Source organism: Bombina bombina, chromosome 8, assembly GCF_027579735.1.
Source record: "Bombina bombina isolate aBomBom1 chromosome 8, aBomBom1.pri, whole genome shotgun sequence".
Taxonomy (NCBI): Eukaryota; Metazoa; Chordata; class Amphibia; order Anura; family Bombinatoridae; genus Bombina; species Bombina bombina.
The window spans coordinates 45,396,635-45,411,099 of record NC_069506.1 but is presented as its reverse complement, the minus strand read 5'-3'; the positions used below and the strand labels follow the sequence as shown (position 1 = coordinate 45,411,099).

Genomic DNA, 14,465 nt, shown 5'->3' with positions numbered 1-14,465 from the left:
AAAGAGCGGAGCTCTGGGGTGAAGGGCCGCTGGAGTGACCTGGTGTAAATGTCAGCGGTGAGGCCCGGCCGGTAGTTCCAGGAGCCCGGCTAGCTGGTAAGGGGTTAGGCGGTCAGAGATCTGCTCTTCCATGAGGGTGTACAGATTTCAAAACAAGCAAAACCAAGAGTCTGGGAGATCGCGAATGACAAAAAATGCCAGATCCAAGGTAAAATGGACTGAGCTGGGTAGTAGGGGGATGGGGTAGCCCTTGCAGCTTGGTATCCATGACAGTAGACATCACAGATTATCATGTGTTCCATGCAAATAAAACAACAAAACAAACTCCAAAACTAATTTATAGTAATTTTTCTGACGTATATGCATTTCACTACATAATGGTGTAAAGGTCACTTTTCTGCATTTTTTTAAAGGGTCATTAAAGTCAGCTTGGTTCAATAGGACATTTTAAAATGTTTTGCTTTTTTTTTTTGTTATTTTGTTTTGCTTTTAAATATCTATTTTTCTATAAACTTTTATGACAAATTTCAAGATTTATTACAATTTTCTGGCCCCCTGTATCATGTGACAGCCTTCAGCCAATCACAGGCTCATATACATATATACTGTGAACTTGTGTGCATGCTCAGTATGAGTTGGTGGCTCAGAAAGTGTGCATATACAATTATTGTGTGCAATTTGATGGAAGTAAATTGGCAGGTCTCTTAAAAATGCATGATCTGTCTGAATCATGAAAATGTAATCTTGACCTTTTTTATTTAAAATGTTGCATGTAAAATATTGGAGTTTAAAGGGACATTCTTATACAAAAATGACATGTCCTGAATTGAGCATGTAATGTTCAATTGCATTGCTGACACTAGAACATGGGATAAGCACAAATAGGTTAAACACATAGGTGCAGTCCCTCACAAGAGCCATCAAAAAACCTAGCAAATAATGTTATGTAATTCTGCACATAGTGCAGAATTATATAACATTAGCTTAGCGCCATCTTTCTAAAGCAAAGGATTAGAGAGATATTTTACAACGAAAATTGAGTTTTACGGAACGCCTCTCCTGGCTCTACTGAGCGGGTCTGTTTTTTACTCCTAAGCGCATCGCGGGCATGCTGTCTAGTCACATTGCACCTGATTGCGCTATAATACTCAATGTAGCTCACTCCCGCTCTGGCCTGATAGCGGGAGTGAGCTACATTGAGTTTAATAGCGTGATCGACAGCGTGCCCGCAATGCGCTTAGGAGTAAAAAACGGACCGGCTCAGTAGAGCCAGGAGTGGCGTTCTGTAAAATTCAATTTTCGTTGTAAAATATCTATCTAATTCTTTGCTTTAGAAAGCTGGCGCTAAGCTGTTATATAATTCTGCACTATGTGCAGAATAATATAACATTTTTTGCTACGTTACTGCCCCTTAAAAAACCACCCCATTTTTCTTACTAAACAAATTCTTGCTGGCGTTTTGCTTCCTCTATACCACATTTAACAGCTGTCCCCACTGCATTTTATTTCTATTAAAACATTTATTTCAAACTATCCAGTAGGAATGATCATTAATCCTGTTGGTTGAGTTGAAAATTTAAATCAACCAATAGAAATAAGAAGAATCTTATTGGTTGGGTAAATCAACCAATATGGCTGTGCATTAATTGTATCGCTTGGTTTACATTTTTTCAAATGAAATAGAGCATGGTCTTATTGCAATGTAGCTTTAATGGAGAAATAAAATACCAAGTGAAATGGGTAATACTTGTCACTAGTCCCTATAATAGAAATATAACATTAGACCTCTTCAATACACAGATGATTGAGGTATCAAAGGTACTCAGTAACCTAAATTCACTAACCTTTCCAAGTAAGATGCCATCTTTTTCAAGAATTCCCACTTAGAATTCAATTTAACATCTGCACCATGGAAATATGTTATTGCTATGATGTTGAAAATGTTTTGGAACAAGTTTTCCTATCTAAGATTATTACAACCACATAATTACTTACCTTGCATGAAATTTAGAGATTTGCAGTAATTTAGAAATAAATAGGAATAGACTAGTTTTTCAATAGTTCTGAAAGCACTTACCCCACAATATCAGAATTAAATTTAACTTTCATGAGAAGTGAGAACAGTATTAAATAGAAACAAATTGAAGTTGTCTACTATGTAAGACTATACATTTCAAAATAAGCTAGTGATAAAAATTTAAATTAAAAAGCAATCAGTAACTTTTTATTTTGTATGTGATCTGACATTGCAGTGTGACAAAATTATAGTATAAGTGTCCTCAAGTCAAAAACAGAGTAGTGAATTTACTGCGCGTGATTAGTTCATGAATAATATCAATAGACATGATGATACTAAAAACTAAATGTATTCAGGAAGGAGAACACACTTTTAAGGTTTAGAATATTTTACATGTTCTATTAATGATTTTTTTTTGCCTTTATTTTCCTTATTCAGAGATTTCATGGGTCTGCAAGGAAGCTTAAAGAGCAAACACATCGTATTACTTGAGCCTTAAAAATATTGCCAGTCTAAAAAAGCTTTTAAAAGGAAATATTTGATTGAGGGGACATAGAGACCATTCAAACGATATGATTAAGTTTTTTTAATGTAAATGTTTTATTAAGAAATATGAGATGTAGTCAGTTGGAGCATAGTCTGTTTAGAGGGATAGTGAGATCCTCTAGTAATGGGCAGTAACACTTCCTACAATACACTAAATGCAAGCCTGTCAGCGGTCCTGCTGTGTGATCACCCTGCACTGCGTGGTGCTTACCATTCTGTGTGGCTTGCTCTGGGTTTATTTAGCTCCCCTCAGCAGAAATAGAACTATTGCACCTTAAGTGGGTGAGACTCTGTGACAGAGGAGGAGTCTTAGGCCCAAAGGCAACTGTTCAACCCTTCATTATATTTAATTTGCTTTCAATAATCAAAGTGTGTAGATTAAATATATATAAATACAGTGTGTGTACAGATAAAACAATATTAATTGTGAGGGGGGGGGGAGTCTTGGTGAGTTCCCACACTTTTTTGTAGTACTTGACCCTTGGTTGTATCACTTATGCAAGGAAGCATTTTAAAGGGATACTAAACACATTGTATGTACCTCCCATGCTTCCATTCTGAAATCTAGGTTACACTGTAGGTATCTAAAGGAGAGTTGCTGCATTTGTGGAGGCATCCATGACTAGAGAGAGGCGGGGAATAACCACAATACTTTGCTTATAAAATGTATTTAGTGTTTAATGTCCCTTTTAAAGTCTCTCTGGTGTTCAAAGATTATCTAAGAAGACTCATGATTATTGATAGGTCCCTCAAAAATATTTAGAATGCAAATTTTATCTTGAGCTGTTTATCTTGCTATGCAGGTTTGTGAATGTAATATAGACACCTACATTACAATATAACGCACAAAAAACACAAATTGAGTGATTTCTCTCCTTGTCAGCAATATTTTTTATCGTTTGAGGTGTACCCCGTTACAGCACACCTGTCTAATTTTTTCCCTTCATCCTTAGAGTGCTGGGATGACTATAGGATGCAGAGGATGAGCTAAGGTGTTACCAGGTGGTAGTGGGCGGAGCCAAGACTGCTCAGGGGTGTTGCCCAGATGGTTGTTGACATAATTGAGGGGAACAAACCCTGGCTTTTAGGAAATGCCAATTTTCACTTTGCAAGCTCTGTATTACAGAGTAACATATATTCTGTTGAACTCTTTATACATATTAAAGTGATATTGTGCTACTTTTTTTTTTACTCTTAAGTCAGTACTTTTTTTTTACTTGCAGACCACAAAGCATATGGTGCTGCTGATTTGGTGTTTACCAGGCAGAGTGACAGTCTAATACGTGCATGCACACTATTCCTTGGATCTGCTTCAGCATTTTCTACTGAATGATGTCTCACATGAACGTTTAGCTGAGCATGCACTTAAAGGGACATAAAATGCTGTAATCTGGTAGAGCATTTTATTATCATATTATATAACTGTGTGTTCAACCCCTGCAAAGGGATTACACACATAGCTGAAGTCAGATCCTGCACTACTGGGACTCGGAGCAAGCTGAACACATCTGATGAGCCAATGACAAGAGACAAATGTGTATAGCTACTAATCACCAGATAGCTCCCAGTAGTGCATTGTTGCTGCTGAAGATATATACATATTCTTTTAAACAAAGGCTACTAAGAGAACAAATTAAATTTGAAAACAGAAATGAATTTGTCTCTTTAAGAGATATGAATCTCAATTTTATTTCTTTCAGGATTTATATAGTACACACAATTTTTAACACCTTTCCAATTTACTTCAATTACCAAATTTGCTTCATTCTTTTATTGTCCTTTATTGAAAGAGCAGCAGTGCACAATTAGCTTAACTCATTGTGTGAGCCAATGACAAGAGGCATATAAGTGCAGCCACCATTTACCAGCTAGCTCCCAGCAGTGCATTGCTGCTCCTGAGCCTACTTTATGTATGCTTTTCAAAAAGGATGCAAAGAGAACAAAGCAGACAGAAGTTAATTGTAAAATCACATACTAATGAAAGTTTAATGTTGACGTTTCGGTCACTTTAAAATGATTTGTTCTATGTAAATCTTCAAGTTTAATTTTGAGTTTCCTTTCCCTTTAACCATTTGGATTGTGAAAAAGTTAGACTATTTTTTTTTTTTCTGATGAATTTGAGTGACTGTAGACCGCACGCAGGTTATTGTCTCTGCTCTGTTCAGAATGTTTTCACCCCTTTCACTTATTACATTTATTTGTTTGCATTTTCCCTCCAGTACATAACACAAAATAAAGTTTATTGTAATTATAATAAGAAGCATGGAAATACATATTATTACCCTTCTGCTTGTTATTTTGTTCTGCTGTTATCTCTCTTAAGGATATACATACAAGATTGTTTGTTTCAAGGTCTGCAGAGCCATGGGAAGAGAAGAAAAGGGAAAATATGAACAAATTCTGCCAGTGGGTGTTGAGACCCCCTGATACCCACAGCGCTATGATCATGTTCTAAACTATTTAATAATCAGGGCAGAGGATTATTTATATCTGTCCAAAATTGGCCACAGCTGAGAAAATAGGAACACAATTCTGCAAGAGTCTTTTCAAGGTTATGCCCCTGGTCTACAAAACCAATACAATTTTTGTAAACAAAATTACATTTTTAAATGTTTTTATACATTTGTTTATATGCAGTGGTTTATTGATGATGTATTCTAAGCATAAATTTAATATTTAGCTCATAGTCCCTTTAAATATTTTAGTTTCTATGCTGAACAGCATAAGAGATACAAATGTGCGCTCGCCGCTCGTGTGTGATCAATGAATATCAAAATTCATATTTCCGCATAATTATTTATATAAAATATACAGTTATGTTGTTCTGAAATATCTGATTTTTTTTTTCCCCCCCAGTATCCATTGATTCCATTCAGGAGGTGTGTGAAGGGAAACAGTCAGAGATTTTCCAACGCTATGCAGATGGAAGCTTTGACCCAAACTGCTGTTTCAGTATTTACTATGGAGATCACATGGAATCTCTGGATCTGGTGTCCTCGGGTGGAGAAGAGGCTCGTACATGGATCACCGGACTTAAATACCTAATGGCAGGCATTAGCGATGAGGACAGTCTATCCAAGCGGCAGAGAACACGAGACCAATATCCTTTTCTAAATTAACATATTTAAATTCTCAGTTTAACTATTTTGAAAGACATTGTGCTATAAATTATTCTCTCATTTAATGTGTTTCTGATGATCAGTTTTACATACTTATGAATAGTTCATTTACCTTTCTTTCTCTTTTAAAATAGCTGCTTTTGCACCTCCTATACTGAGAATATGAATAGGTTGGTATTCAGCGCTGCGGAATCTGTTGGCGCTCTACAAATACCTGATAATAATAATAATATTCTCTATAGAAAAGCTATGTGAAGAGGCAGTTATAAGGGCATGCTCTTGAGAATTCAAGCAGCAAAATCAGCTATTTCCTACATAAAAAATAAACATAAAGGATTTCCCATGCATTTTATACTCTGTAGCTACTATTCCAAGTCATTGGGAACATGTTAAGGGTTAACCTATTCTGCAGTTCAATGTCTCTTTAAGTAAACACTCCACCCATTACCAATGTTAGTGCAGCGCATCAAGTGAAGATTCTGCACAAAGCAAAGTTGCCAATATTTTTTTTGTTAAAAAAATTATAATGTAAGCAAGTTAGGGGAGTATTGACCACACCTATCAATAGTTTTCACTCTGTTGCTCCCCAAAACATCAAGTAGAGATTGTATACTATATAGACAACGTATTGAATATTATCAGTTTACCAGATTAGCTATATTATGTTGTTATTCTGCCTCTCTAAGGTAAAGTGCAGGAGACCCAGATGCCACAACATGCAAATATATAAATAAGATCTACAAAGAATATTATAAATAAATATTTAAATGTCTATCATCTATCTAGACACATGTATACAGATATACACACACAAACATATATACACATACACACACACACACACACACACACACACACACACACACACATATATATATATATACACACACACATATATATACAAATATACACACACACACACACATATATATATATATATATATATATATATATATATATATATATATATATATATATATATATATATATATATATATAAAATGCCTTGCAAAAGTATTCACTTTTTACCTATTTTGTTACATTACAGCCTTAAGTTCAATGTTTTATTAATCTGAATTTTATGTGATGGATCAGAACACAATAGTCTAAGTTGGTGAAGTGAAATGAGAAAAATATATACATAAAACTATTTTTTAGAAAAAGAAAACAGAAAATTGGCATGTGCGTATGTATTCACCCCCTTTGTTATGAAGCCCATACAAAGCTCTGGTGCAATCAATTGCCTTCAGAAGTCACATAATTAGTGAAATGATGTCCACCTGTGTGCAATCTAAGTGTCACATGATCTGTCATTACATATACACATCTTTATTGAAAGGCCCCAGAGGCTGCAACACCTAAGCAAGAGGCACCACTAACCAAACACTGCCATGAAGACCAAGGAACTCTCCAAACAAGTAAGGGACAATGTTGTTGAGAAGTACAAGTCAGGGTTAGGTTATAAAAAAATATTCAAATCTTTGATGATCCCCATGAGCACCATCAAATCTATCATAACCAAATGGAAAGAACATGGCACAACAGCAAACCTGCCAAGAGAGGGCCGCCCGCCAAAACTCACGGACCGGGCAAGGAGGGCATTAATCAGAGAGGCAGCACAGAGACCTAGGGTAACCCTGGAGGAGCTGCAGAGTTCCACAGCAGAGACTGGAGTATCTGTACATAGGACGACAATAAGCCGTACGCTCCATAGAGTTGGGCTTTATGGCAGAGTGGCCAGAAGAAGCCATTACTTTCAGCAAAAAACAAAATGGCACATTTTGAGTTTGCGAAAAGGCATGTGGGAGACTCCTAAAATGTATGGAGGAAGGTGCTCTGGTCTGATGAGACTTAAAGGCGCAAACCAAACACATCAGATCACCCAAAGAACACCATCCCCACAGTGAAACATGGTGGTGGCAGCATCATGCTGTGGGGATGTTTTTTAGCAGCCGGGACTGGGAAACTGGTCAGAGTTGAGAGAAAGATGGATGGTGCTAAATACAGGGATATTCTTGAGGCTAGGATGGATGTTCACCTTCCAGCAGGACAATGACCCCAAACACACTGCTAAAGCAACACTTGAGTGGTTTAAGGGGAAACATGTTAATGTGTTGGAATGGCCTAGTCAAAGCCCAGACCTCAATCCAATAAAAAATCTGTGGTCAGACTTAAAGATTGCTGTTCTTAAGCGCAAACCATCCAACTTGAAGGAGCTGGAGCAGTTTTGCAAAGAGGAATGGGCAAAAATCCCAGTGGTAAGATGTGGCAAGCTCATAGAGACTTATCCAAAGCGACTTGGAGGTGTGATTGCCGCAAAAGGTGGCTCTTCAAAGTATTGACTTTAGGGGGGGTGAATAGTTATGCACATTGACTTATTCTGTTATTTTGTCCTATTTGTTATTTGCTTCACAAAAAAAAAAAAATCTTCAAAGTTGTGGGCATGTTCTGTAAATTAAATGATGCAAATCCTCAAACAATCCATGTTAATTCCAGGTTGTGAGGCAATAAACACGGCATTGTACACGGCATTGTATATATATAATTGCTCATTTTGCTTATTGACACCTTGAATAACTCATAATGGACAATTTTCTCCCTTAACTCCGGTCAAATATGGTTGAAGCAGACGTTTGATGAGGCAGACAAGAATGGAGATGGTAGCTTAAGTATTAATGAAGTTTTGCAACTTATGCACAAACTGAATGTCAACCTCCCAAGGCAAAAAGTAAAACAAATGTTTAAGGTAAGTTGGAAATATAGTTTTGATTGTTGTTTGTTTGTTTGTTTTTAAAGTATGGGAATATTCTTAATATTCTTAGTAACAGTCCCAGTTCTGTTTTCTTATTTGCTTCTAACTTATGCAATACAATATAAAGGTTGTGCAGCCAGAGTGCTCCTGATGTCACGCCCACTAAAGGAAAAGGGTGAATCGGCCAATCAAAAACTACAATGGATCTTACTGGAGCTGCTGCTAACTTGAATCCCCCCCTATTTCCTCTTGTAAGGGGAAGCACTAGAAACATGTCATCGAATTACTGCATAATGAACTCTTTCTACTAAAATATTTAATATGAATATAAAATAAATACATCAGTGAACTAACGTTAAAGCTATTAGTAAATGAATCAGATAGTTCTCTTGGTATCCTTAGTTAAGTAGTAATTCTGGGTAAGCTCAGGAGTGTTCACGTGTCCGTAGCCATCTAGCAGCAGTGTTTGCAACAATGTTTATAGCAATGTTATACATACAAAAGCTGCTGCCATAGACTGCTACTATGTATAACATTTAAAAAAAAAAAACATTGTTGTAATCACTGCTGCCTGATGGCTAACAAAGGATACCAAGAGAACAGAACAAAACTGATAAAATAAGTAAATTGGAAATGTGTTTGAAAGTGCTTGTTCTATCTAAAAAATGAACTTGTAGTTCTGACTTTACTGTTTTTATAACGTGGCTTCTGTGCAATAGTGATACATCAGTCTATGTACCATAATGATACTATGTGATATATATATTTCTTTCGTGTTTTTCTTCATTCAATGCAGAGAATACAGTTTATTTCCTGTTCATTTCCTCCCCTATTGTTTTCTGTTGTTTTGTGGGAACCACTTGAATACAATTGTAGTTAATTCAACTACTTCAGCGAAGGGCAATTTTTATGTGACTGCGGCTAACTAAAAAGAAATAGAAAAAGGAGTGTTTTTCATCAGCGCACTGGGCTCCAATCTTTTTTTTTTTATTTTGCTTTGATGACACTTGAGATTTAATACACTTGTAAGAACCAACGGATCCCAGTAATGGAAAAGGAAAAATAATTTATATATATATATATATATATATATATATATATATATATATATATATATATATACATATACATATATACACACACACACACACACCTACCTTTGGGAAAAAAGTAAGAGACCACTGCAAAAAAGTCAGTTTCTTCAGTTTTTTTACTATTAAAACATATGTGTTTGAGTAAAATGAACATTTTTGTTTTATTCTATAAACTACTGACAACATTTATCCCAAATTCCTAATAACAATATTGTAATTTAGAGCATATATTATAGTATATATACCACTGCTGTGGTCATCAATATCTTGTTGTGTGTGTGTGTGTATAATATATATATATATATATATATATATATATATATATATATATATACTGTTTATATGTGTAAATATATATATATATATATATGTGTAGATATACTGTATATATGCGTGTGTGTATATATATATGTATATGTATGTATATATATTTATTTATTTTTCTCTTGTAAGGTGTAACCAGTCTACGGATTCATCCATTACTTGTGGGATATTCTCCTTCCCAACAGGAAGTTGCAAGAGGACACCCACAGCAGAGCTGTCTATATAGCTCCTCCCCTAACTGCCACCCCCAGTCATTCTCTTGCAACTCTCGACAAGGGAAGTAGCTAGAGATATGTGGTGACTTAGTGTAGTTTTACCATCAATCAAGAGTTTGTTATTTTTAAACGGTACCGGGGTTGTACTGTTTTACTCTCAGGCAGAAATTAGAAGAAGAATTCTGCCTGGAGGTTTGATGATCTTAGCGGTTTGTAACTAAGGTCCATTGCTGTTCTCACACATAACTGAAGAATATGGGAAAACTTCAGTTGGGGGAACGGTCTGCAGATTACCTGCTTTGAGGTATGTTCAGTATTTTTATTTCTAGATAGAGGAATAATTTCTAGAAAATGCTGACAGAGCCTTGTGTATTTGAGGTAAGCCTGATGCAGTGATTTAACAGCAACTGGGATCATGCTTAGAAAACAGGGTAATACTCATGTTAATATTCATATTACTTAGTGACAAAACGTTTACATGATTTCATAAATAGGACGTTTTTTCTCTGAGGGAGATAAGTCTTTATTGGGGCCTAGTTTCCACATGGCTAGTCAGATACTCCGTCTCCTAGGAGTATTTTCTTAAGGCCCTTCTAACATCCAGTAACATGGTGGGAGGGGCCTATTTTAGCACTCTAACTACACAGTTTTAATTCAGACTGAGACATCCAGCTTCCCTAGAGGTTTCCTCTGGCATCTGAGGACCATTTCAAAGGGGTTATTTCTGCACAAAATCGTTTATGAGGGCAGGTAGGAGCCTCAGCAGTGCTGTGGCAAGGTACTCAATCGATTTTTAACGTTTTTTAACGTTTTTCAATCCGGTTTGGGGCCTAAGGGGTTAATCATACATTTGCAAGTGGGTGCAATGCTGCTTTAGTCCCTTACACTCACTGTAAAAATTTCAAAGACTTTACTGTATTTTTACACTGTTTTGCAGTTTAAGTGCTAGTTTTTTTCTCTTAAAGGCACAGTAACGTTTTTGTTTAATTGCTGTTTCACCTTTATTAAAGTGTTTTCCAAGCTTGCTTGTCTCATTACTAGTCTGTTAAACATGTCTGACATAGAGGAAACTCCTTGTTCAATATGTTTTGAAGCCATGGTGGAACCCCCTCTTAGAATGTGTACCAAATGTACTGATATTTCTATAAACTATAAAGACCATATTATGGCGCTTAAAGATTTATCTCCAGGGGATTCTCTGACTGAAAAGAGGGAGATTATGCGATCTAGCTCTCCCCATGTGTCAGAACCTATAACTCCCGCTCAAGTGACGCCAAGTACATCTAGCGCATCTAATTCTTTTACCTTACAGGACATGGTGGCAGTTATGAATACTACCCTCTCAGAGGTATTCTCCAAACTGCCAGGGCTACTAGCAGTGGCGGCTCGTGGGCTATTCAAATGGGGGTTCACCAGTTATGTAAAATAGTGTGTGTGTGTGTGTGTGTGTGTGTATATATATATATATATATATATATATATATATATATATATATATATATATATATATATATATATATATACGCACACACACACGTACATATATATATTTATAGTAGAAAATAAACACCAGTAACTTCCACAGACTTTAAATTTCCTTAACCCCTTACTTAGCTTAACGCTATTGCAACTTTCCTATGCTTTTCTTAGAAACAACTTTCTCAGATGCTGTGACATCACATACACACAGAGGCACTAATATATATATATATACACCTCACTGACGAGGCCCAGTATGATCATGTTTGTAATATATGAGACTGTGTCAGCAAAAACCATATGTGGAGGACAGCAAAACAGGAGTAAAGACGACCTGCCCCTGTTTGATGATTGGTTAGTTCATTCTAACTCCACACCTCCAGAGACCCGTATGTAAACATCAATAGTTCATCAATAATATAGCCACTATGTAATCACCCAACACAGGGTATGATCATCTCCTCAGAAGCCACCTGATTCTTTTAGTACTACGTCCGATGTGCAATATAATACACGTCTACGATCGCCAATATGACACACGTATACGGTCGCAAATCACAACATCCCCTGTCATGAATGCAGCAGAAGGAGAACCACGCGTATTGGACCCAGCATGACACTCCCCTTGTTGTGATTGGCCAGGATCCTTGCTCGCTGAACAGGCTACAAAACAAACTCAATGCTTCCCCATCATACAATGTTTACCCGTCACACAAGCAAGAAAGTATGTTATTCTAATAACAAAGCATACCGGATCTTACCATGTTATTTCCAAAAATGTGTAACTACCGTTATCCTCTAAAGGGCTCATCATGCATCATTAGTCAATGTTCATAATCTTATTAAAATGATACCAGACAGAGCCAACCAATGCATCAACATAAGCTGCTGCTGTCCCAGCTACGGCTAAGAGGGTTGTGTATATCACCATGACAACACCTAGGCCCTACTCTCACACTACAGAAACCCAACATACTCCAACTTACTCTAATATCCTCCGAAACAGACCCAGTGCTTACAAACCATACACTATATATACCTGTCACTCCAAGCAAGCCACTATGCTACTCTTATATAGTAGCGTGCCGAATCTTACCATATAATTACCTAAGGTATGTAGACACCGTTACCCTATAAAGGGCTCATCACGTATGCAGTGATGCACATTAAACTTACCCCCCAGTCCCAGATCGATCTTCTAATCTGACTTCCCGCTCTCTTTCTCAGTCTGTACTCGGTATGGAACATGGTGGAGAAGCCAGCAAGTGGAGTCGGGGTGGGATGGGTGCATGTTGCAGTGGTTCCGCCCCTGCTCCTCCTCCCGAGTCCCACACACACACAGGTCTTAGTGTGCGAGTGTCACGTGACAGCTGGCTCCCGCACACTAAGAGCTGTGTGATAAAGAAGGCTATGGGCTGGCCTGTAGGTGGAACTGCAGTCAATGCAGTTTTAAAGTGTAAAGGACTTTTGCCTATACTTCTATCTATCTCACTGCACAGCATGTGCGATAGATAGAAGTATTACGCAAAAGCCCATTCCACACTTCAGCCTAAAACTGCAATTTTAATGTTTTACAGACAAAACTGACAAAACTGCATTGGAGCCTGGGGATTTTTAATAAAAAAATTTAATTTAGTTTTTTTTTTATTTAAAATTTAATTATTTTTTTTTATTTCTTTTTTTTTAATTCTCACTCTTTTTTTTATTTATTTTTGTTCATCTGGGGTCAGGATTCACAGGGGGTTCACGTGCTCAAGTGCTCCTATAGAGGAGCCTCCACTGGCTACAAGGAAAGTGAGACAGCTCTGGGGCTAGAACTAATACAGAGCTTTCTGATGCTTTAATGCCTGTGTCCGATATACCCTCACAATGCTCAGAAGCTGAGGCAGGTGAGCTTCTATCTGTGGGTGACATTTCAGACTCAGGGAAGGCGTTACTTCAGTCTGATTCTGAAAGAACAGCGTTTAAATTTAAGCTTGAACACCTCCGCTTATTGCTTAGGGAGGTTTTAGTGACTCTGGATGACTGTGACCCCATTGTGGTTCCAGAGAAATTGTGTAAAATGGACAAATACTTTGCAGTGCCTGTTTACGCTGATGTTTTTCCAGTCCCTAAGAGGTTTTCGGAAATTATTACTAAGGAATGGGATAGACCAGTTGTGCCGTTCTCTCCCCCTCCTGCTTTCAAAAAGATGTTTCCCATAGATGTCGCCATACGGGACTCATGGCAGACGGTTCCTAAGGTGGAGGGAGCAGTCTCTACCCTAGCTTAGCGTACAACTATCCCCGTCAAGGACAGTTGTGCTTTTCTAGATCCTATGGATAAAAAATTGGAGGGTAAGGGGCATGTCAGGGCTAGGGCCCAAGATGGCTGCTAAACGGGGAGCTCTGTAACAAAAGAATTACAATCTGCCTTGTAATCAAGATTTTTTGTACCCATCCAGAAAAAAAACTGATCTCCAAGCAGTAGATAACGCCTTACTCGTCTGGATTATATCTATACTGAGAGAAAAAGAAGCTTCCCAGACCGGACCGCAGAGATCTCTTGGCGGCCTACTAGGATAGAGAACTCAGCACCCCCCCCCCCCCCCGGGGAACTGGGGTAAGCAGAGTATACACTGTGCCTCTGCATCCAGTAACGGATAACTATATACCCACCTTCACTAAGCTATAATGGAGGAGCTATACTATTTTATTAAAGAACTGATGGAGCAGTGTGAGGACCTGATATGCAAGAGAGTGGATCGCCTAGTTGCGCAGCAGCCCGCACTCACCCTGGTAAACATTGCATCTATTTGCAGGGAAGCACCGCAGAGCGATCAGCAGCGACCCCTGTCACGCAGTCCGAGCCCTGGAAGAAAAGGAAGGAAAGCACCACATGTTCCTGGGGGTCCTCTTCCACCATTGACACCAGAGGAGC

At 37.6% G+C, this 14,465-nt stretch overlaps 1 protein-coding gene across 1 annotated transcript in view; it reads left to right on the top strand.

The window, feature by feature from the left end:
- The window catches only part of PLCH2 (phospholipase C eta 2), a 974,668-nt gene that overhangs the window by 658,858 nt on the left and 301,345 nt on the right, over positions 1-14,465 (top strand). Inside the window, exons 4-5 of the mRNA XM_053690349.1 lie at positions 5,420-5,663; positions 8,299-8,428. Of these exons, the coding sequence (XP_053546324.1) occupies positions 5,420-5,663; positions 8,299-8,428 (374 nt within the window). The remainder of the gene's footprint in view (positions 1-5,419; positions 5,664-8,298; positions 8,429-14,465) is intronic.